This window comes from Choristoneura fumiferana, chromosome 5, assembly GCF_025370935.1.
Source record: "Choristoneura fumiferana chromosome 5, NRCan_CFum_1, whole genome shotgun sequence".
Taxonomy (NCBI): Eukaryota; Metazoa; Arthropoda; class Insecta; order Lepidoptera; family Tortricidae; genus Choristoneura; species Choristoneura fumiferana.
The window spans coordinates 2,734,007-2,759,844 of NC_133476.1; the positions used below are offsets into that span (position 1 = coordinate 2,734,007).

Genomic DNA, 25,838 nt, shown 5'->3' on the forward strand with positions numbered 1-25,838 from the left:
CCTGCTAAGTCACAAAATGGCCGCCACAAGTTTGAACAGCTGACTTTGACAAGAGCAAAAAACCATACCGAAGATATTTAAAGTGAAGGCAGGGCTACGCAAAGATTAAAAAAAAACAGGAAAAATTATTTTCAGGAATTTGTATTCAAAAATCCTTAATTAGCAACAATAAATTGACAATAAATATGAAAAAAAAATAGGATGATTACATAATTATGCTTTTTGCACAACACAAAAATGCGGATCAGAATGGCGGAAAACAAACTTCTCGCTTTTTTTTCCTATGCTAAATTGCTGTCACTGCTGTCAATTTTTTTTTAATTATCGATTAGGCCATTTTTTGTCTTTGATTTGTCAAGGTGGCCAACATAACGCGTCTAATCCGTCTATCAGCAGCTCAAACAACTAGCAGACTGCTAGAAGCGTTTATGAATCATACTTCTTGACAACGATCTAACAAGCTTAATCAGTCTGCTAAGTAACAGACCGATCAAACCTCAATAGGATTTTTATGAATAAGGCTGTAAATGTATACCAAATTCAGCGGTCGTGATGAAGTAACAAACAAACAAACATACAGACCTACAAACATGCGCGTTTATTATATTAGTGGGAAGTGGGATATCTTTCTGCGGCAAAAGAGTAGAATTGATTTTATATTTGACTAGCCTGTTACCTGCGACTCCGTCCGCGTAGAATTCGCTTTTCACTATCCCGCGGGAACTATGCAATTTTCCGGGGAACTATCCTATGTCTTTCCCCGGGACGCAAACTATCTATACACTAAATTTTATCTAAATCGGTTCAGTGGTTTAGACGTGATGAGGTAACAAAAAGACTTACAAACTTTCGGTTAAATGTGATGCCATCTCCGTCTATTCGAACAAAATCACATTTAACCGTCAGTTAACACTAATCAATGGATGGTGAAACAGCCCCTTATTGTTAGATCTAATCACAATTCCGATATTTCGATTGTACATTAAATCCGTACGTGGGTTGATAAGGCCTCCCCATTCGATATATTAACCCAGTCGTTAACTAATAATAACAACCGCCAATAAAGTATCTAAATGGGTCGGTAATCCTATTATGCGAGAATATGTGAGAGTGTGTGTGTGTAATTTGTTTCTTCTTCCTGCTAAATGTCAAAGTTGTCAAACGGACCTAATTGACCTGGCCCTATACTATGAAGTGCAAAATTCAAACTTCATATCTTGCCGTCCCGCTGACGTTTATATTATTTAATACTAGAGTGAAAGGGATGGTACGATACGAACTTCGATTTTTGAATTTCGTAGTGCCAACAGATATAGATTACACTAGATAACGCAAACACCTCAATCTGTATGAAAACCAACCGTGTCACTTTTTTTGTATCTACTGTGACGTCTCAAGAGCGAATTAGCGATGTGAATTCCTCGATGTCCGCGCAAAATCGATTCAAATGCGCCGCCCGCCCGCGCCGTGGGGCTCGAGTCGGTCACTAGTCATGATTAGTCAGTTAGCGGTCAGTCTTTGTATGGGGCCAACCTCGATATTTGGTCGGGGTTCGGACACGCGAAAGAGATGCATTTGCGTAATCTAGTGTAATCTATATCTGTGGGTTATTAACAAGAGCGTGTTAAAAAAGTAAAACGCATCTTTCTCGTACCAGTGGGTGACTTATGGCACCGCAGGCTCTGATTATTACTCGTAGTATACCTAACCGGAGGCTTTGTTGTCTTTCTCTATTTCTTTCACACAGTAAAGGATGAGGATAGAAAGCGATCGCAGGCGCCCGGGTGCTAAGGCAAGTTTAGACTTGCAAGATAAATCGTGCAAGTTGGATTACATTGAGATTCCATAAAGCGCACGACTTAAAAGTGGTCCAATGGTCCATGGTAATGCAACTTGCATGATTTTTCATGCAAGTCTGAACTGGGCTTTGGACGCTACGGCCTCAGGTTTTCGCCGGCTAATTCATACTCACACACGTATCAAACTGCCGTGGGTAAGTCGCGCAGTTATCGCCAGACACTATGCAGAAGCTCGGGTCAGCTGTCAGGAGCGGCCCAGGGTCGTCCCGCCCTCCGTACACGAGCTGAGCTAGCTCATAAGCAGGGTCGATGGAGAAATCGGCTTCAAGCGCATGCTGGCCGCTAGCTATTCGGTCGATGAGGCTGTTAAATGGAAAAAGAAAAACAAGCCATAAGTATAGACCATAACAGTCACGGAATAGGAGATATAGTTTGGAGGGATCGATATTTTTAATATACTGTTCTGTACTTCAAATTTCAAAAGGAGAAAAGGAACCTAAGAACATTTCACTGTTTATCTGTTGTCTGACAAGACCTTTTTCTAGGGATGTGTACCTATAAACTCTGAGGACCATGATTTTTTACAACCGCAAAAGCATTTGCTAGCGAACCTCGCTTTAACAAACTTTAAAAAAAGAGGTTCTCCGTTCCTCGTTTTTTTATATAAAAAAAATAGTCACACGCTTTTTTAAGCAAGCCCCGATTTGATACTCTGTCATGAAAATTAAATGAATTTATTCCAGACACAAGTACATAGGTACCTATACATTCAAATAATAAATAACAGAAACAAATAAATTAATGAAATATATGAAACCAATGACATACTTAGATAGATTAGACTCTTAAAAAAGTATATTGACTGAACTTGAATGTTATACCATGTTACACCATCCTTAGTATACCATGGTGTATAGCAAAACTCACGTTTTTATGAGGTTCATTCGCATAGCAAAACCACACGCGAAGTTCGGGTACACGAACCCTCCTTCCTCCTCCAACTCTTCATAGATGGCAAAGTGGTGGATGATGGTCGGCTCGTCGTCGCTTAGGGGGTAGCCGATCCATTCGATGTCCTAATACGACAAAAGTAAAGTCAAGACAAAAAAAACTTCATTCCATTTAGGCTATATGAATTTTGAAGTATCTATAAGTTCAAAAAACCTCTATTGAGAATTTGAGAAGAATCCGGCAAAGAAACAATGATTTTTTATTTAAACAAATTTACAATATCATTTAACGACTTCCATCACAATAGTATTAAACGCATTTGCATTTTTAATACAGTAGATTCGCCCTTTGCAGTAATGGATCGCCAATGCGGATTAGAATTATTTCTAAACATCCCTGTCCACGATATAATCATTAATTGTATAAACCACCTTAGATATTAGGTAATGTGATATTTTATTAACAATAAATTTCAATTTTGTCTGTTTGACATTTAGGAATTTTGTTACAAAAAACTCAGAACCCACGATTCTTTACTTGAGACGACATAAGTCAAATAACTGGGCTACCGCAGATTTTTCGTTGGTTTTTATTAGTGTTTATAACCTACGTTCTTCCTTACATGAGCTAAGCTTACCTTATCGTTATCAGCAGCTGCTAGGGCTTCTAGAAGCTTCTCACAACGCACAGCGGTATGTGACTCGACAAACATGACCCATCTGACATCGCTGCCTTCGTACTTGTCTATCAGAGGTCTGAGGAGCGGAATGATTGTCCAACCACCAGGTATCGGCAGATCTTCATGGGTCAGGAGCACTTGAGGGTTTCTCTGTGTAATACGTTTGATAATAAATTTTTGCTAAAAAAATAATCTTTAATACAAGTTTTTTTTGCTTACTGTACTTTTTGTTGACTGTACTTGTATTGTCACTCAACCTACATTTGCATACCAAGTTTCAAGTTGATGCCATTAACCGTTGGAGAGTTCCGTCCTGTGGAGACGATCCGGGCTGGACTACCAGGATATCACTACCAGATTATTGTAGTGTCACGCAATTTACATAAGTATACCAAATTTCAAGTCAATCCAACTACTGGAAGTTGGTCGAATTTAGACTATGCAAGATTGTAGACGAAACTAGTAATGCTGGCGCCAGTCACCAGACAAGCCAGTGCTGGCCTGCTTCGTGTTGTTAAGATGATGCCAAGGATTCATTTCATTCCTGGATCTTGGCTTGTAGGTCACTGGCTTGCAAAATAGGTGCTCTATTCCCGCCAGTGCTGGCAGCTAGCGCTGGTTTGTCTTGAAAAACTGTTTATACTTACGCGGCCAATAGCAAGCCAGCGCTGTCTTCGTCTAAACCTAGCTTTAGAAACAATTTAGGTTATGCATCGATCAGAACTGTGCATACCTTGGTATGCAAAGAAATAATCCATCAATAGAATCACAACACACTTGATTCTATTCTCCTAGCCCTACTCAGCGCAGCTATCCTATTGTTAAATTTTTCCTTCGCAATGCTTTGGTGGATGCTTGTGATCATTCTTCAATTGTTCCACGCATTGTTTAATTGTTTGATAGTGCTATAAACCACTCTATTTTTAAAATTCCTAGGCACTTGATTTGACTTTTGACTTGGTCAAAAGCATTATGGCGGAAAATCTCTATGTTTTTAGGATTACAGGAAGTTCATTAAAACGTGTGTTTCCATACCAATTACCGTAACCGAAAGGGTACTTCCGTTTATCCTAGAAAATTGAAATTTGGTTTGATGGTAGCTCTTTTAACCCGACCAAAAGAAAACTCTGAAATCTTGATTTTTTGTGTCTGTATATTTAGGTCAGTCAGTAGGTAACCGTCTAAAATGATTTTGCATAAGATAGGGGCTCCGATAGCACAAATTTGTATGGAATGGAACCCGGACAGTGCGTAAGACCGACTCGCACTTGCCCGGGTTTTTCATTCCTCTCTTACATCCTTGTTTCTATTTAGCTTACCCTCTCGATCTTAAAGACTTGACTCTCGATCTCCTGCTTGAGACGAGACGCCACGCTCGCTAGGTAAGGCTCCTGCTGGCTTATAATAACAAAAACGACGTTTCTCGAATCTGTAACAAACAAAAAATTATGATCATGAAACCTGAAGGAATCCTTAGCGGCAAGAGGTAGGGAGTTTTATTAACCCGACGAAGATCTTCCACGTTAGTGACTTTCTAAGTCCAAGATGTGGATAACATAGGTGTACCTATGTATGTACGTACGTCTCATCATCGTTATCTCGACCTATACTACGTGTCTCTGTCTCTGTCTCTACCCTCTGCACAAAGACCGAAATCCCGAGTATACGCGGGCCAAGTATTAAATCGTAAATCGGCCATTTCTCCGTTAATACTGTGCGATTGGCATGAAGCTTTGTACATAGGTTCAAACAGAATACTTACACGTTCTTTTCATCCTTGTCAAGAGGGTAGAGACATGTTATATACTCGTACATCCCACTGCAAGACACAGAACTCTCCTCAAAACGAGAGAGCTTGTACTGGTTGTGGGACTTGGCCGTGTACAGGTTTGCTAACGATATTCTCCTACTCCGCCACACATACAGCTATACTATTAAATCCCCGGTCCTATTTTTGGCTGTATCTACCAGTTACCTCGCTACTTAGTCGTTAACTAAGCGAAAAACAAACTGAATGCTATCAATTGTAACTAACACACATTTATTTTTATTTTTCTTAAAGTCACACAATAAATTAGTTTTATAGTTAACAAATTATCTATTTATTTATGTTGTCTTATGTAGTTAATGGTGTATACTACACACTTTCTAACGGTTTGTTTTTATAACGGTCTGAGGGTTGCCGACGGTGCTGGCTGAAAATCAGCGCTGGGGTGTTTTTAACGCTTCAGCATTATGCTGAGCCAGTGTCCGATTCACAACCGCAATGACACATACCTTTATTGTGTTGTTTTTATGTACCTAATAATATTGTTCTCTTGTGTAGTGAATAAATGTATTTTCTTTATTTCTTTCTTTCTAACACTATCCATCCATTAGTCAACCAGATCATAATAATATTTCAAAATAATCGAGTAACGCTTGCATAGCGGTCTGTAGCTGCCTAGAGCAGTGGTGGTCAAAGTTATCTGGATAACAGTTCCTTTAAAAGACCGGCCAAGTAAGAAAAGAAAGAAATGAAATTTATTCCAGAAAAGAGTCCATTGATACGCAATCAATTAATAAATTGCATTAGCAGTATGTGTTACGGCTTCTTTGTAAGCAATCGAGCATGTGACGTTAAGATACTTCTAAAATCATCACATTCATTTCTTTCTTCCTGTTTAGAGTCATGTAGTCTTTATTTGTTCTGATGTGTTTCTATGTTTGTTTTTTATGGCGTTAAATAAATGTATTTTCTTTCTTTCTTTCTTTCTTTCTTAAAATAATTGAGAGGAGAACCGAAAGTCGATATAACCGTTCTCAAAGACAATAGAATGGAAATTTCTATAAGTACTTCTTATGATTAGTTATGTGGCTACAACGAATTCACGTGCAGAGATATTCATGATTACAGTTTGAGAATTGCTGGCCTAGAGGCACGTCAGGTTTCCATTCTCAAATGGCCAATGCATGTCAAATTAGCGGCGCGTCAGGCGGGCCGATTTATCATAATCCGATAATGCCAACTTTGATGGTAACCCTATATTGATAAGTGATGTTGGGTGGCTTTACGTGATTGGGCGATGAGTCATCGTTAATAATTGTTCAGCTTTTGCTAACAGGATCGGAATGTTTCAGTAGTGTACAATACCACCATCCATCATCACCATCCCAGCCTATATACGTCCCACTGCTGGGCACAGGCCTCCTCTCAGAACATGAGGGCCATAGTTCCCACGCGGGCCCAGTGCGGATTGGGAACTTCACACGCACCATTGAATTGCTTCGCAGGTTTGTGCGATGTCCTCACAATGTTTTCCTTCACCGCAAAGCTCGTGGTAAATTTCAAATGTAATTCCGCACATGAATTTCGAAAAACTCAGAGGTGCGAGCCGGGCTTTGAACCCACGACCCTCTGCTTGGGAGGCGATAGGTCTAACCACTAGGCCACCACTAGAAACTCAACGAGGTAAATTTTTTTTTCCTGGCCGGACTACCAGGATGTGACTATCAGATTATCGTAGTGTTACGCAATTTACATAAGTATAACAAATTTCAAGTCAATCCAAGTACTGGAAGTTGGTCGAATTTAACTTGCAAGATTTGATTACAGACAGACAGACAACGGGACAAGTGAAACTAAATAAAAGCTGTAAAATACAATGTGGGTTCATTCTATGTAGATGGTTACTGACAGAGACTGACAGACAAAAAAATAAAGGCTTTCAGATTTTCATATTTGTGGTGCTATAAGAGCTACTATAATAAGAGATACTTTTCAAGTTTCTAGGACAGCTAGAAGTGCCTTATAGGTTTTGATTTCCCGGGAATTTGTATGGAAATACCATTTTCAATGACTGTATCTTCTGATTGCGTTGATTTTTTCACTGCTTTGAGTGGTAGCAAACCTGAGTATTTGATAATTCATTTCAGCTTGATAGCTCCACACATTCCTGGGAAAAAAGGTTTGACAGACGAACGGACAGGAACAACGTGATCTAAGAAGGGCTCTATTTTTGCCATAATTTGATAAGGTACTCTAAAATTTACTCTAGGAATTAGAATATTTATAGAACTTGGCATCCACTTGAATCGCAACAATTTTGCTAGCGCAGTTGACAACCATGCATCTTGTTGTCCAACTTGGCTATCATTTTCACATTTATATGTTTTTGACGGGATCTTAATTAGGTTCACCCTTCACCGTGTAAGCGCATCACATATATTATTCGGTTGAACGCCGTCTGAGGGAAACTTGGCAAGATTAATGTGGCCCAACTTCGATGGGTATTGGTCCCCTTAATCAAGCTTTTGAGTTTTTGAACTGTTTCTTGCAGCAAGGAATATTACTCATACTTTTACTGAGTATGTTAAGATAGATTGAGACTTGAGGCATTTTTTCAAGTGTTAATTGAATAGATGGGCGTTGGAGCCAAAAAGTTCTCGAATGGAGATCGCGGATCGGCAAGCGCAGCGTAGACGTCAGCAACGAGATGGACGGATGACCAGATGATGTCCCACAGTGGACGTCTTACGGCTGATATGATGATGAATTAGATGTTTTGAAAAAGTATGATGAAGTAAATCAGGAAAGAGTTAGTATAAAATGAACTCAAGAGGGATAGCTATCAAAAGTTTTCAAATTTTGAAAAATAACAAACTCCATTATTTTCGAAAATACAAACTGAGACATAGATGCACATAAAAACCAGAAAAAGAGACCAGCGCTGGGAATCGAACCCAGGTCCTCAGCAATCCGTGCTGCGTGCTAACCCCTACACCACCGCTGGACAGGACTCTAGACACGAATTTTTCCTATGCATACATATCTCAGGTTGCTTATTTCTACTACGCTACTTTGCAGCAGCACTAGCGACATCTATGTTCCGCTCTCATCGAGAGACGTCACACTCTTTCGGAACCAACCGCTCACCCAGACAAGAGATGTCGCTACGAAGCAATCAAATTATATAATTCACTCAAATTCAAATTCGATATGGTTTCACGGGATACCCGTAAAAGTAACAAAATTTGGAGTTGAAATAAAAAATACAAAAAGACTCCAAAAAACCTCCATTATTTTCCTTTTTATTATTACTGTACTCCTACTAGTTGTATCAGACATAAACTTGTATGCTGCTTGTAACAAAACAGCACAAAGCAATTTCAATCTGTCCCCTCAGAGGACAGATTACCACCGCCAGTGCTCTGCTAGATTAGTTCAATAGCGGACAATAGCGACACCTTAGTGAAGTATGAATTGTTGATAAAAAGCTATGGTAATAAATAATAATTTGTACTACCTCAATCTTGTGTCACTATCCTAATCTACAATACCGTCTATCTACCATCTTTTAGCATGGTAGTTAGGTGTTATTGATTCTTAACCGTCGGTATGTGATTCGTTATCCATGATGAAAGGAATGAAAAATTAAAGACCTTTTATTTCTATAATAGATTAAGTCTAGGTTAATTTAACATTAATTTGTGTAGCCATCTATGGGTAATTGCACCATAAATGAACCAATCAATTTCCACATTCACAATATTAGCCGAATAATATTTAACTGATGTGAAAAATCACAAAAAGTAACAAGAATTCGCAAATGGCGCCATTCCCGTCGCTTCATCTTATAAAAATGCAGATGAACCACTAAAAGCACACACTCAAACGAACATAAAGATGGATATTCCATTAAACGGCACATAAAAAGCTGAACCATCAAGATCAGCTTCTGGAGATTCGCAAATCAAACAGTTGCCTTGAGGATAAGGAGGAGTATGAATAATGTAAATTCGGCGATCACCTGAGGTGCGACACATTAAAATCGCATTCTGGACGGTTCAAGGTGTCCCGAGGCGCCACCGTGAAGATATATTGCTTGGAAAGACGAATGTTCCCGATAATGTGCTAATTTAAATATATGATACTTTTTCTGTTTAAGCGGGTTAGCTTGCGGTTATAAATAATAAATAAATAAATAAATATTACGGGACAATTCACACCAATTGACCTAGTCCCAAAGTAAGCTTAGCAAAGCTGTGTTATGGGTACTAAGCAACGGATAAATATAATTATATAGATATATACTTAAATACATATTAAACACCCAAGACCCTAGAACAAACATTCGTATTTTTCATACAAATATCTGCCCCGACACGGGAATCGAACCCGGGACCTCAAGCTTCCCCGATATGTAGTTACTTGGAAAGAGCAAATTGTTCATTGCATAAAGAATTCGAAGAATTTTTAAATAATATCCAAAATAACAAAGCAGGTCAACCACGTCTAGGTCTAGGCACTAAGTTTGTTAAAAAAATGTCAGGACTCAGGAGGAAAAGGCAGGGATAGCGAATCAATGGGACGCAACTACACATATCTATGTACTGATAGACGATGGATTGACAGTTTAATTCATATTAAGATTCTTTGACGGCCTATTTAAAATTGCACATTCATCACTAAAGATTCGCCACTCCTGATATAGGCTAACTCCATACTATGAGTCCTAGTGCTAGGTTAATCCATCCCTCACTATCTCATCTCATCTCTATTGCTTGTTGTGAAAGGTAGGCATGGATCATGATATCACATGCTTTGCTTTGTGCATAAATAGCTACTTTCTATATAAAGTACTTCTTGTTCACAGCAAATCAATAATTAATAGTAAAAGGCACCGCGTTAAATTTTTTAAAGAGAATATAAAAATCGCTTATTAATGTACACCAGTTTGCACTCTTCTCGTTTCGAGGCTGTGAATAATTTCTACCTGAGTGGTGGCGAAGGCAAAAGAGGTTAGCTTGTTTTTATTGTCTGAATTGTATATTCATGGCGCTGTTTTAGCCTTTTAGCAAAATGCAGTAGCTTTCGGTAATTAAAAGCGTGCTCGTTAAAAGCCGGGGAATTGTGGGCTTGCATGTGTGGAAAGTTAACTATTCGTTTATAGCAATTTCATATTAAAATTATCAAAACCTTCATATTATCAAACGTTACTATAGCAACCACAAACCCAGCCTGCGTATCAGCGTGTTTCAGTTTTATTCGTCAGTCAGAAGTGTTCTGTTGAACCTTTTTATTTTACCATTCGCACCTGGCGGTCGCGTAGCAAAGCCGTAGCGCTATCAATAATTCTAGCCTGCCCATCCATATAGAAACCGCACCTGGAGAGATTCGATTCAGTTTTGGATTCAGCGTTAAGTAAGCAATCACTCTCTAAGTCTAGTTATACCGGCTGAGTAAATAAAGTTGCCGTTTATATTAGTTCACTAAAAATTACTATCAAAATTTATGACGACTTTTTATCGTACGATTTTAATAAGGTGCTCTGGTGGTAGGTAGTTGATAAACGACATTTTAAAAATATTTTTGCTAAAAACTGCTTTTACGTCAACGAATCTTTAAACTTATTCAACGCGATGGTATGGTTTAGGGCGATGTCACTATCCCGTTTACTGTGAAATGGTTCCATAATAGCTCATGAAAGTCCTTGACCGTACGATATTTAGGTAAGATGACAAACCATGTTCTATCAATATATTCTCTAAACTAACAATACATTGCTTGAATTAATTAATTTCTGCGAATCCCATTAATTAATCCTACTTGATCTTATCATTACGCAACACGATATCAAATCGGTAGTATGTCACTACATTATTTGAACACTAATCCAATGAGAACCCAAAATCCAGCACATTGCCAGTGCTATAGACACGTCTGCTAAAAGCGGGATCCTCGGAGGACCCGAGTCTCAAACCTTGACCCCGGGGACCGGGAATTATTGATGTGCACTCTCGGCGACAAATCTTAAACGCGGGATTGCATGGATTTAGACTTTTCGTGGTTGCTTTTGACGGAAAACGAGGCTTTAAATTGTGCATGAACATGGAAGCTTGTTGTGACGCTAACTAAAAGTATATATGTATATGGAAAATTTAATTTGTAATATCTTTGGAGATCACGAATCGGCAAACGCAGCGTAGGAAGTCCACCAACGAGATGGACGAATGACTTGGTTAAAGTCGAAGGTTCACGGTGGATGCAGACCGATTCCAATTGGAGCAATGGGAAATCTATTGAGAAGGTCAATGTCCAACAGTGGACGTCCTAGGCTGATATAATGACGATCTTTGACGGATATGGCAACTCGACGCTCGTCTAATATTCAGACTACTTAGTAAGCTATAGAGTACACATAGAGATAATGACGACAAAGCAATTGCTAATTGTTTTCATATCGACATCAAAGAAATTGGGACCTTAGCGAAAGTTTACACTAAATTATCATCATCATCATCACCGACAGCGGAGCCGAATGACGTCCACCCACTGCTGGACAAGGGACTCTCCCGAAGAACGCCACTTTGACCAGTCAAACTCAAACAAACTCAAACTCACAACATTTATTGACAACAAAAACACACTACATCACAACAAAAACACAGTAAAAACATAAATAGAATAAGAGAGAATAATAGAGACATTGTGCTGTAGTGTGATGCCAAAAGGATTCAGCTCAGCATGTCCCGTAGCCCTGTAACCAGAGGTGCAGCGCTGGTTTTCAGCTGAACCCCGATGAGTGTGCACCCACGTAACTGAACGCGTAATTATTATATATATATATATATATATATGACGAATATAAGAATTATAAAATACCTATAAACATATATATGCGTGGAAATTTGTACAAGATGATTTAAATATAAAATAAAAGAGTATAGCAATAAATTCAATAACGAAAATAGTAATAATGAAACAAGTCCTGCTTCGCCCGCAAAATAGTGACCGTATTAGTCATATTTCAGTTCATTGGAAGTAAAAGCTCAAATGAACATAGAGGCAAATTAAATTACAAGGATCGAGTAGAACAAGTACGTGTAAGCTTCAAAGCAATCAACGGTTGTTTTATTTAAAATCGGGGAAAATCTGGATTTATATATTCACCGAAATCCTACAAAGCCTAGTAAACATTGAACAGCACGCACGCAGCTGCCGCGGATTTGGTTCGTCGTTTGTACACAGAGCAAACAAGGGTCATAGATTTGTTTTATGATTATATTTATTGTATAACACCACTGAATTTATAAGTCAGATTCGATAATCAAAAATATTTCGAGTTACAGAAGAACTTTTTTGATCCATTGTTAATATCCATTGTCATATATGCTGTTTGTTTCCCAAATAAATAAAAAATAAATAAATAAATAATCAACTATAAGTCATGTGTATCTCAAAACAGAAACACATTAAATTATCATGATAAAAGCCTCACATACAATACCATAAAGATGAATTGAGGATCCCATTTTCTCGGAGTGAAAAGCGGAATTGTCAAAAAAATGTTATTTCCACAAGAGACTACAGCTGCAACGCATTTTATTCTAACCTAGGTAGGTATGCTATCTAGCCAGAAATTTAACAATATCTAAACAAAAGGACATACTTAGTTTATAAAGCCTGGATAAAACAAAACGGCGGATGGCACAACAAAATAAAAGTTCTTTTTAAAACGTACGACACTAAAATACTCGTACATATCAAAAGCCAACTCTTTAGTTTACGATAAAGATTCAAATGCATCAACTCGCGACTTTTATCAGATTTGGTAGCCTAGGGTTGCCATAAATGGAGATTTTCTTAGACTTATCCAATATTTTGATTTAGAATTCTAATGATTGTCGGGAAATTGCAGTGTTTTTCTATAAAAAGTAAATCAATAGCGATGGTTTAAATCTACTTTTTATGTTGATCACTGGTTTAACATTAACAGCCGTTAATGATAATTTAAAAACATAATATTGTTTTATTACCCATCAGTTCGCACAGAATAATTATGTTTGACGTAAAGAACCAAAGAAGTTTTCTTGACGTCCATCGCAAACGTCTCATTCTCGTTGTCACTGGGAGTAGATCGAACCTCAGCGATAGAAACTTTGGCTACTAGTGTTTTACTACTTTCGCTTCGTAGACAAAGATATTTGTGTATTGTGTTAAAATCTATGCTCATACCTATATTAGATGAGCGTGCTCCATTTTAGTCCACATTTTCTCTCACTATCAGGCGTTATTGTGTTGTGGTCAAACCAGCCTCATATGCAAAAAACTTACCACTGGATTTTGACCCACTTTCGAATGTCAAGTAGGAAATTTGGTATATGTACTTATAGAGGTCCGACGACAAAACAATACTTCCTATTTTATTGAATTGCCGTGGTTTTTTTTTCACTTATTTTAAGACCAATGCTAACCTGTGCTGTAAAAAACGTGAAGTGGTCAGACTTTTTCAAATAAAGGTACTTATGGTCTTCCTACTTGCCCCGCAGTTTGAAACTCGCAGATAACCGAGCTCCGTTGTTATTCTTGATTTGCTTTTCGCGAAGTTATTTCTTCTGTTTGATTTATTCTACTTCTCGTGTATCTTTTCAAAAAGTTTTTAATGTAATTGGGTGTAACAGACCATCTGCTATTTCAAGCTTTTGTTCTTTACTTGTGTGTACATCCTGGAAATCTACAAATCATTTTTCAACCGCTTTCCGGTTTGATTGAGCTATAATTTATTATAGGTACTTATGTAAATCCGGTAACAATAATCTGAAAGTGAAATTCTGGTGGTCCGGCCAGGATCGTCTCCGCAGGGCGAAACTCTTCAACGGTTAGCATCAACTTGAAATTTGATACGGGAATGACAGTTTGTATGAAAATACAAGTACAGTCAGCAAATAAAAAGTTTTAAACTTTCGTGATTCTCACCCATAGGCAAAATACCATATACGGGACTTATCACGCTATTTTTACACAAGTAATATTTACCTCAACGTTTCGACAACGTTACAGTTGCCGTGGTCACGAGTAGACTGAAGTGTGGGGTGCCAAGTCTGCCTAGCAGCGCGAGTTCTTCGAACTACCCGCACTTGATCACTAATAGTACCGGCACTCGTATCACGAACTACCCGCACTTGGTCACTTTTATTAGTCACCCTATCACACCGACACACAACACTAACAACGTCCGATCGTCCCTCCGAACATTCATCCCGACGCCGACACTTATTAATAACAGGATTCCACGAAGATGAAAGCTTATACCCATCGTCCCGGTTGAAATTCTTATGCTTTTTTATTTCAACTGCTTCACGTGCCATTCAGTGCATGTCAAAATCATGGAAAGTTTTTAGTGTGTGCGTGTTTTTCAATTACTAGAGGGTTTTGTTTTTGTTTGAGTTTGTAGGAATGTAAAAATCTGACATGATTGCAGCCGAGTGCTACAAAAGCAGTAAATCCCACTCCCTCCCCGAAAAGTGGCAGTAAAAATGTAGAACAAAGACAGTGCAGTGGTTAATAAATAACCTTTTTAAGTAGTTGAAATCTCGCAACCTACGTGTACATTGAAGGTTTCACACAATCATTACACAAAGATAGACTACGAAGTACGAGTACATTGGAGGAGTTGTAAGACTTAATATTCGAACAGATAATTGGACGAGTTTGACTAAATCCCTGCTGCTAAGGCTGTTCAATAACGTTTGTACCTATGTACAAACATTATATTGAACACCATAACTCTGGTCCAAATTCAACATAGTCAATTCATGTGGACGATTTACTATTTGTACTGAACGACTCTCAAAAAATGATTTTCAAATCTTGCAACGACAACAAACTCACACACGAACTTTGCAACTTAAACAAAAGCTTGTAAATATATACTCCTGCAAGAGTAATTTTCTTTTTACGTCACAGCTCTTTTATAACAGAATACTTAAACTGAAAGCCCGCGGGCTTCCATTAGCGTTTTAAATACTTAGCATTATACGGGTATCGTTACAAGTTATTTATTTGCCGCAAATTTCCACCTGTTCAACTCTAGGCAGACCTTTGCATAGTATAATTGAGTTAATTGTTTCTTTGAAGGCTTTGAAGGCTTCAAAGTGTGCATTGCAAAAATAAATTGACCAGGACTTGTTCAATTTTAACCTTGCACAGTAAGAAACGTATGGCAAACTAAACAGTATTAATTATTAAAGTCCAGACTCAAGATTTGCCAGCGACAAAGTGGAGCGCATAAATATTCTAGGTGTTCGGAGATCTGATAGAATCAGAAACATTGATCTGCGCTCCAGAACTCAAATTTTCGATGTGGGATGAAGATCGCCAAATTGAAATGGGACTGGGCGGGACACGTCTGCCGCATGGATAAGGATCGCTGGGCAAAAGTTATCACCGAATGCGTTCCATTCCATGCGACGAGCACCGGAGCAGAGGCAGACCTAAGAGGAGATGGCGGGACGATTTGGACCGATTCCAGTCAAATGGGCAAGAGCTGGCCAAGAGTAGAGACAAGTAAACGGCTTGTCGTGGCATTATGCTGAGTGGGGACCTATTTAGCGTCATGTTTGCCTTTATTTGTTCTATGTTTGTTTTATGGCGTTAAATAAATGTATTTTCTTTCTTTCTTTCTTACTTTCTTAAGTGCAATAAGAAAGGGGAGGCTTTTGCCTTGTAAGCTAGTAAAAAAATATATTTATCTGGAATATGTCGTATTTTTAAAGTTTATTTAAAAACATAGCGTATTGGACAACTCGATCGTATCATCTTTCTTTATCACAATATCTACTATCTCGTTTATTTCATCAGACACAGTCTGTGATTCATATATAATTCACTAGCTCATTACCTCACTCGCCGTAGTCGGTTAACCATTGTCTCTGACCAAGGCCGGGTTACGTTGTTAATCATTCAGAGCTCGAATCTATCACCGCCTAAACTATTTATATATCTAGAATTCCGGATATGTACAGATTTATCGGTGCACTAACTTTTACTATTACTTCGTGCAAAATATCTTGTCTCTACACTTGGTGGCTGAGTATTCGAGTTTATAAATAAATTATGATTGGTTATTTTGAGTCTTTTGTATTTTTTATTTCAACTCCAATTTTTTTACTTTTACGGTCATCCCGTAAAAATAAATCGCAAATACAAAACTGAGACATGGATGCACAGAAAAAACAGAAAAAGAGACCAGCGCTGGGAATCGAACCCAGGTCCTCAGCATTCCGTGCTGCGTGCCATACCCATACACTACCACTGGACAAAAAATAAAATAAAAATAAATATCACAGGGCATTTACACCAAAGGTTTCTTGAGAGCCTTAAATATCGCTAACTGGCTTTAGTATCGAGTTCCGTTGCCGTAACAGTCTTGCTTTGCAAAATTAATTAAAATTTCCTTTCATGTTCACGTGTTCTTCGTATTAGAATTAATGATAGGTATGATAACATAAAATTAATGTTAGATTTCACTTTTTTTTTATTATTTCAAAGAACAATCCTTTATCAGTGATTATCCTGTACGTAATCCTATCGATGAAATAAAACGTGTTTGAGTTTATATTTTTGATTTTTAGCTGATTCGATCCCCAGATAAGACGAGCTAATTTTAGAAAATATTTGAATTCAGTTTGTGTATTTTTAAAAATAAAAAATGTTTATTTTAAGTAAAATTTGCTAATTAAAGGATTTAAGGCAGTTTCGTTCCAGGACCGAGCAATTTTTTCCGCATAATAAACAACTTCCCTATACTAACTTTTAATTATAAAATTAATTAGGCTACATTCACGGTATAAATGCAAAGTCCTCACGGGACGGAAATACCACATACCTCCAAAGTGGAGGAAAGTTTAAAGTCATAAATTACAATTCGGAATCTGGCGTATATCCAATTGAAGTTGGTGAAACGTTGAAACGAATAAAGTGTACAATTGATTTGATGAAAATATCGGGCAAATAGAGTTTGGAAAACTTGAAAGGTTGGGGTTGAATGAATGGGAATGATTGATTGAAATTTCTGCTAATGAAAGTAAACTGAAGTAACTGTTTTAATGACTCGCAGTTAATTAAATCATGCTAAGGAGTTACAAGAGATATATAATACCATCATGCTACTAGAATAATGTAAGGGAGGCAATATTATATTCTCTACGAGTACGGGTATCTTCTAATTCGTGAGATTTTTGACAGTGAAATACATATATTTACGACACAAGACACAATATTATTAAGTACAAATAGACAACACGAAGCATATAGTGTGTCATGTCAATGGCAAATATACAGGGTGGCCCATTTATATCGGTCAGTAGGTATGGGAAAGTCTGAAACTATACGACATACGAAAATTTCTTCTTAGGAACCATAACATCGATTTTAATAACAAGAAAAACTGCATTCATGCATTTAAAAAAAACCTCAAATCGAAGAACTCGAACACCGAAAACAATGGATGGACCGAACCCGGTTGTTTTGAAAAAAAAAAACTTCGAACACAACTAAAATAAATTAAAGTATGTGAAAACAATGCATTTTATTCATTTTAGACATAATGTTTCATGGACACTTACTATCTAAATAGAAATACTTATTTATATCTAAATAGAAATAGTGTAAGTTTTTTTTTTCAAAACAACCGGGTTCGATTCCGAGCTGAGTACAGGTTTTTTTTAAATGCATGATTGCAGTTTTTCTTGTTATTAAAATCGATGTCATGGTTCCTAAGAAGAAATTTTCGTATGTCGTATAGTTTCAGACTTTCCCATACTGACCGATATAAATGAGCCACCCTGTATAGTAGGATCTCAACATGACATTAGTAGCATAAAGGTTTCACCCTGCCCCGGTGATTCAGTTTCCTCGACTGCACCTAAGTACTTAGTACCTACGGGCAGCATCAAAAGTAGCTGCATACTTGTGTAATTTGTAGTTTTTAACCCCCGACACAAAAAGAGGGGTGTTATAAGTTTTATTGTATGTGTGTCTGTCTGTGGCACCGTAGCTCTTAAACGGGTGGACCGATTTGAATGCGGTTTTTTTTATTTGAAATCAGCTTTTCTAGCCATGGTTCTTAGACATGTTGTATCAAAATCGGTTGAGCCTTAAACTTTGAAGTGACAAAGTCGGGGGTTTTCCTACTTTTAGTTGGTTAGGTTATACAGCAACGTTTTCTTTGCTGACGATAGATACCTTGACAAAGGAGTTGTTATGGGTTGTAGAAAGGAAGATAACAATAATAATAATAATTTCGGCAAACGGTCTAATAGCGAAGAGTCTCGACCAACATCTCAAGAGACTCTCGCTAGATGGCTGGATCAAGGGCCAGATACAGAAGGCGGTACTTCTGGACACGGCACGCATCGTCCGGAGGTTCCTCACTCTGCGGCCCTGACCACCGGTAGCTTGGGCCCTGCCCCGTTACCGGCGGCAAACTAGGTTAGGTTTTTATAATATTTTTATTTTGTATGTACTTTTCTGTATTTTACTTTTTATAACTATTATAAAAACCTAATCCTAAGAATGAAAAAAAAAAAAAAATAATAATAATATTGATACGAAATGCAACAAAATATTTCCTTGTATTTCAAGGCTCTAGACTCGAAACTATTTCGATAAAAATACAACCTATACTGTATCGCTTTGTATCTACATACGCAAAACGAGATTAAATTTTGGCAATAGTTCTGGCGCTGCGGCAGTTTTAATCTACGTTATTATGCAGCTTCATGCGATCATAATAATGCATATGTTTGCTCTCGACAATTTCCCGAAATGGAATCGTCTCCCTGGGGCCCGCCAGTCTCATTCATTTGCGGTTTCAAAGTGAATTGTGGAGCAAGACAATTCGTGAAACTAAAGACTGCAACGAAATTCGTTTTAGCTAGAAGCATGAACGGTACGATAGAACCGGATTGTTGCACCGATAGCTCTGATGATGAACTCTGATTGAGTTCGAAACGTGTCGGCGTAGTGTGGTGGTGGTGATAGTTGGGTTTGTGTGTGTGTTGTTGCAGTGTGGAGGAACTCAGATTTGTTGCATAGACGTAGGTACTTAGCTATCGTAAGGTCGCTGGTGAGCAAAGGAATTTGTTTTTATCCAGCTGTGAAAGAAATGAGCTGGTAGAATAATTTCAAATACAAAGCGAAACATGACAAATCAGAGCGTATCTTTATCGAAATACTAAAGTTAATATAAGAGCTAAGAGGGCTATGGAGAGGGCTATGCTCGGGGTTTCTCTGCGGGATAGAATTAGAAATGATGATATCCACAGTAGAACTAAGGTTACTGACATAGTTCGAAGAATTGCGAAACTGAAGTGGCAGTGGGCGGGACACATTGCTCGCAGGACTGATGGCCGATGAGGTCAGAACAGAAGGTTCTCGAATGGCGTCCGCGGACCGGGAGAAGAGCTGTCGGTAGGCCTCCAACAAGATGGAGCGACGACCTGGTTAAGATCGCGGGATCGCGGTGGATGCGGAAAGCACAAGACCCGTCTGAGTGGAGTGCCTTGGGGGCGGCTTATGTCCAGCATTGGGCGTCTTTCATGTCAGACATGAAGATGATGATGATGAATATAAGCGCATCCATATTACAGAACGAAAAAAATTTAAAATGAAAAATATTTTTCTACCATTCTTACAGTAATAACCGATAGTTAAAGTATACACGAAACTTACTGATTATATGCTCAATGTTGGCTGGCTGTTTGTAGAGGTTGTGTAACTACCCGATAACCCATAATTACGGCTTGAACAACCCCTTCTTTCAATACGCGATGTGTATTAAATATTCATCGGCAGGGCTGTCTTCGGAGATATAGATTTCTACTTTTTAACCCCCGACGCAAAAAGAGGGGTGTTATAAATTTGACCGCTATGTGTGTCTGTATGTGTGTGTGTCTGTCTGTCTGTCTGTGGCACCGTAGCTCTTAAACGGGTGGACCGATTTGAATGCGGTTTTTTTATTTGATAGCAGGTTTTTAGCGATGGTTCTTAGACATGTTTTATTAAAAATCGGTTCAGCCGTTTTTGAGATATTGAACTTTGAAGTGACAAAGTTGGTGGTATTCCAACTCTTTGTTGGTTAGGTTAATTAATAAAATAATATAAGATATACACGAGCAAGCCCAAAGGTATCCCTATCCTACAGATACGTTTAGTAAGAAGATTGAATAAATTCTTGATTATAATGTTTTTATTAGGGTTCCGTACCCAAAGGGTAAAAACAGGGACCCTATTACTAAGACTTCACTGTCCGTCCGTTCGTCTGTCTGTCTGTTTGTCACTAGGCTGTATCTCGTGAACCGTGATACGAGTAGCTAGCTACAGTTGAAATTTTCACAGACGATGTATTTCTGTTGCCGCTATAACAATAAATATTAAAAACAGAATAAAAGAAATATTTAAGGGGGCTCCCATACAACAAACGTGATTTTTTTGCCGTTTTTTTCTAATGTCTAATGTTGTATAGATAATGATACGGAACCCTTCGTGCGCTAGTCCGACTCGCATTGGCCAGTTTTTAAACACTGTTATAGAATTATTGTTTTCTAGTTTTCTTTTAACGTAATTAAGTAGATTTTCTCTATCATTGTAAATCATAATTTATAAAGAAATTACAGATTTCACGAAACAGTTTTTTTTTTTCAAATTTGGTGGCAAAAACGCCCGCGGCTAAACGAATAATAACTTTTTTAAGTTGTGAAAAAGTCTTAACGAAGTTTTCAATCAACCCATCGTGCACAATCCAAAAACTTTTAGCTTTTAAAAAATATCTAAGCAAAGTAATTTATTATATCGTATAGTTTCAAAAGCTATTATTGAAAATAATTGAAGTTGGACACGGAGGAGCGGTTCTGCCAGAGACAGCTAGGCTGTTGTTGGCGTTCCAGTAAGTTAGGATACATATACAAATTAGAAGGCTATAATAAAATAATTGGAGATTCAGGAAAAGTTGGATTATAAATAAATATCATGGGACACCAATTGACCTAGTCCCAAACTAAGCAAAGCTTGTACTATGGATAGGACTAGGCATCGGATATACATACTTAGGTATATAGGTAAATACATACTTAAATACATATTAAACATCCAAGACCCAAAAACGAACATTCGTATTATTCATACAAATATCTGCCCCGGCCGGGAATCAAACCCGGGATTTCAAGCTACGTAGTCAGGTTCTCTAACCGCTTGGCCATCCGGTCGTCAAAAAGTATGATGTGAAATTTGAACCTTGGCTAAACGTGATGTGATCACTTTATATATGAAGGACTAGCTGTTGCCGGCGACCCCGTCTGCAAAGAATTCATTTCTCGTGCACCCGCAGAACATGTACAAGTTCTCGGAATAAAAAGTCCTAAACAGCGGTTGAGTAGTTTACCATGAAATTATAACAAACAAACACTCAGTTTCACACTCACAATATTAGTAGGGATCAAAAACGTGCAACCCTATTGCCGATCGCTACTCCACATAGCATTACCGGTAATAGACTTATTGTCTTAGCTACCCGCTACCCTACCGCATCAAACTAACCCAAACTTAGTGCATTAACAATTCTCAACTTGTAAGATTTTGGACGTTTTGAGTTAAGTCAGGGTGTCACTCACGGGTTCTGGATATATCAACTGGTATTTGTGTCACACGAGGAAATAATACTTTCTAGTGGGCATAGTCTCGTATTTTTCAATAGAAAGAATATATATTTTTGCCTGGCACGTCCTATTACGGTCATGGTATGGATACGGTCCGTGTGGTGGGTAGAGACTTTAACAAGCTTAGCAAATAACAAAACATTTCGAGTGGATAATAACACCGAAAGCAGTAAGCCTCATATTTCGAGAGCTACGTTTATGGATTTGATGTCATGAAAAGTTTCTTCTAACTTCAGTAAATATGGAGTATACCATACCGTTCAAGCAGTAGATTTTATTGCCAATAATCAATGCAATGATTAAGTTGAAGTCAAACCTGCATATTCTTTTTAAGTAAAGAACAAGCCATAACGAAACTTGTAAGCCTCCGCTACAATCTTGAACGCGTCAACCGTCCAAGTTCACAAAGTACCTAAACTACATACTCAGTAAATTATGCAAGGTACGGCAGGAGCTTAAAACTTGTCAATCCTTCAGGGCTTCGCTGTGATGCGGGCGACGCGAGGAATCCTAATATGCAGGTACTTTGGTGTTTAGAAGGTTCTTCAGTTCATAAGTTTCTAGGGCTAGACATTTGCTGTATCTTAAAATAAATTTTCAATATTATAGCAGATAGTTGAGTTAGTTTGATAGAACACTGCTGTAAACAAATGATATCCAGCACTTAATATAGTTGTTGACGAAATATCTTCATACATGGTCGATATCCAAAGTGTACGGCGTCAAAGGGATCTTGAATTAAGAATTCCAACAAAAAATTGTTGCACAGGTGTACAATAAAAGTAACCCACATTTTAGATAAATATTCAGATAAAACGCAAACGTATTTAAGATTCAAGTGACCTTTATTTTCTTTTGACTGCCATTATGTGATCCGTACAGCGGCGTCATAATATCATGTCATCAACATACGAATAAACAACAAACACGATCACGATTATCATTCAAGAAAACAAACAAACATAACACTTCTCTGCACTATCTCTAAGAAAAATATCACCAGGTCAGTGTTACCATGCATCTTGGCCGTATTTAGAAGGGGGTAACGATATATTCGAGGGACATATCAACTGACGGCCTACAAGTTAGCTGTTTGTGACATGCTGGCATGCTGAATACGGACAATAATTCAGTGTCATCATGTGTGGTTAGTAGAGTGACAAATTAGGTCCAAATAGGGAATATGCATGGAAAACAAATTTATTCATAAACAATTTAAGTAACTGGAAAATATAACGAATGACATAAAAATCATCAATAACTGTTGAAAAATAAGCAAAATATGGGCGGATGAAGTTTGTATTCCATTTCTTTCTAGAAAAATTAAATTTAGTATGGATTTTTTATGGTTGTCGTAGCGTATGACGTATTATAGTCCATGATAGATCTCTTTGTCTAATTTTATTGTTGGGAAAATGGATAAAATGTGACACTGGACTGGACGAATTGAGATTGTTGACGAACTAAGATGTTGATAAAATGGGAAAGTGGACGAAATTAACCTAAAGGAAAACATTCAAACACAGCAACGGCGCTGCGGGGCTACTACGAAATTCGAAAATCTAAGTTCGTATCGTACCGTCCCTCTCACTCTCGTGTTAAATAATATAAGCGTCAGCGGGACGGTATGATACGAACTTCGATTTTCGAGTTTCGTAGTAGCCCTGCAGGTTCGGTCATTGCGAGATCCTTTAAGGGGTGGCATATGTCCAGCAATGGTTGTCCTTTGTCAGACGATGATGTTGATGAAAAATTCAAAAACACAAAAATTGCAGTTTATAGCTTACTCTCCCTATTTTCAGCAAACATTTGTGGCAGAATACTTAGTATAGCACACAGGTGTGTGTTGTCACAGGAATCCTAGACGGGATCTTTTGCGAAATTCTACTTAAGTTTACGTGGAACTTTCGCGTGGGAAGACTGGCACGTGCGTTCGCATTCACAATTACTAATAGAGCTACTTTTATGACAATGTCGCTTGTATAATTTATTATAAGTTTGTTTAAAGCTAGCGTTTACTCGGGGCTTCTCTCACGCGAACAATTACACCCAGCGGTTAATTTGGATTGGATTGGATTGGATTGGATTGTACAAATTTTCAAATTACTTACTTCGTGTTTACCGTTACGTTTCACGAAGAATACCAGAGCAAAAATTCGTGCTTCTATCTTATCTTAGTGGATAAGATTTAGGGATTTTCATTTTCACATTCCAGCCTATACTATACGTCCTACTGCTGGGTATTGGTTTCTTTCACAAAACAGATAAGTCACAAATCAATCTACATACAAAGTGCGCTCGAGCAACGCACACATATAGACACGATATCTCGGACCGGTTGGGACCAGTGAGAGCACGAGTGCCATCCGCTAGAGACACGCGTCTGTGAACTTTTTTGTGCAATAATGGAGCAACAAAAAAAAGTTATTATAACTGCTCAATGGACAGTTGTTTAAATTCAACATTAAACGGTGAATTGACATTTTTTAAGGTACCAGTGGTAACAATGACATTAAAATTTTTTTTTTGATATTATTAATCTATATTCCCATTCGTCCCGTTTCATTCTCAACAATAAATCAAACAACTAGATATGAGTGCCACTACCACGATAGTTTTTTGTGCATAAGCCATAGTTGACAACCCTAGAGCGACCGCCGAGCGTAGGTATGAAAAGTGAAGTACACATACGTGATTGACTTCTGTACCTATCTGTTTTGTGCTTCTTCTCAGAATGAAAAGGCTTGGGTCGTAGTTTCTACGCGGGATCAGTGCAGATTGAGAACTTCACATGCATACCATTGCATCATTTTTTGCTCATGATGTTCTTCTTCACTGTAAAGCTCGTGGTAACTTTCGAATGTAATTTCGCACACGAACTTCGAAAAACTCAAAGATGCGAGCTCTGTTTTGAATCCATAATCCTCTGCTGAGAGACTATAGGTCAAACTATACCTTTTTATTTTTGGGATTTTACATTGTACCTGCCGAAATCCTGATCCCGGAGAAACATTGGGATAAAGCTAGACTATTCCAGAGATCTACACGACATTTTTTTTTTAATTTTTATTATTTGGTGATCTCTTACCATCAGGAGACCCACTTGCTAGTTTTCCATCCAGTCGAATAATAATAAGAAAAACCGCTCGCGCGACTACCCGACGAAACACGTAGCCGGGTAGCGTATAGTCGAGTAGTCGCGCGAGCAGAGCGGTCGCGTTGCTCCTAAGAAGGGCTACGGATTAGCCCGAAACATGTCGAGCTAAACTCGGTTTAAGACGTGAGTTATCCGGATCAATATCATATGGTATACAAAAACTTTGCTATAATAGGTAGGTAACAGGGTACTAACTAGTAAGTACGATTTGTATTCTTCAGAGAAAATTAAATTGTCACGTTAATGAACTGGGTAGCTACTCGCCAGTCACTTTGACATGTTAAACGTTCCAGGAAGGTCACACTAGAATAATACACTTGTCAAATGGGTCAACGAAACCCCTAATTTACCTTGAGTCCGTTTTAATTAATAAACGGCTATAAAATGCCCCACAAATAGTCAACTGATTAATTATTTCCCAGGCGCCAGCTACGTGCCTGTCTGTTTATTATTTATCTAATTATAAGGTTGTAACGTCTCAATAACGTGGTCTGAAATTAATTCAAATGGCCTATACCTACAAGTTCGATTATTTATTTTTGATTTTGATTTTGATTTTCTTTTGACGACCGGATGGCCAAGTGGTTAGAGAGCCTGACTACGAAGCTTGAAGTCCCGGGTTCGATTCCCGGCTGGGGCAGATATTTGTATGAATAATACGAATGTTTGTTCTCGGGTCTTGGATGTTTAATATGTATTTAAGTATGTATCTATCTATATAAGTATGTTTATTTATCCGTTGCCTAGTATCCAATCCAATAGCAAGCTTTGCTTA

At 38.0% G+C, this 25,838-nt stretch overlaps 1 protein-coding gene across 4 annotated transcripts in view; it reads right to left on the reverse strand.

Annotated features, from left to right (window-relative positions):
- The window catches only part of LOC141427925 (beta-1,3-glucosyltransferase-like), a 111,754-nt gene that overhangs the window by 6,769 nt on the left and 79,147 nt on the right, over positions 1 to 25,838 (reverse strand). For all 4 annotated transcript variants that reach the window (XM_074087529.1, XM_074087532.1, XM_074087531.1 and 1 more), the window contains 4 exons: positions 4,749 to 4,858; positions 3,388 to 3,579; positions 2,727 to 2,875; positions 1,973 to 2,162 (listed from right to left, as the gene is read on the reverse strand). In XM_074087529.1, coding sequence (XP_073943630.1) covers positions 1,973 to 2,162; positions 2,727 to 2,875; positions 3,388 to 3,579; positions 4,749 to 4,858 — 641 coding nt within the window. The remainder of the gene's footprint in view (positions 1 to 1,972; positions 2,163 to 2,726; positions 2,876 to 3,387; positions 3,580 to 4,748; positions 4,859 to 25,838) is intronic.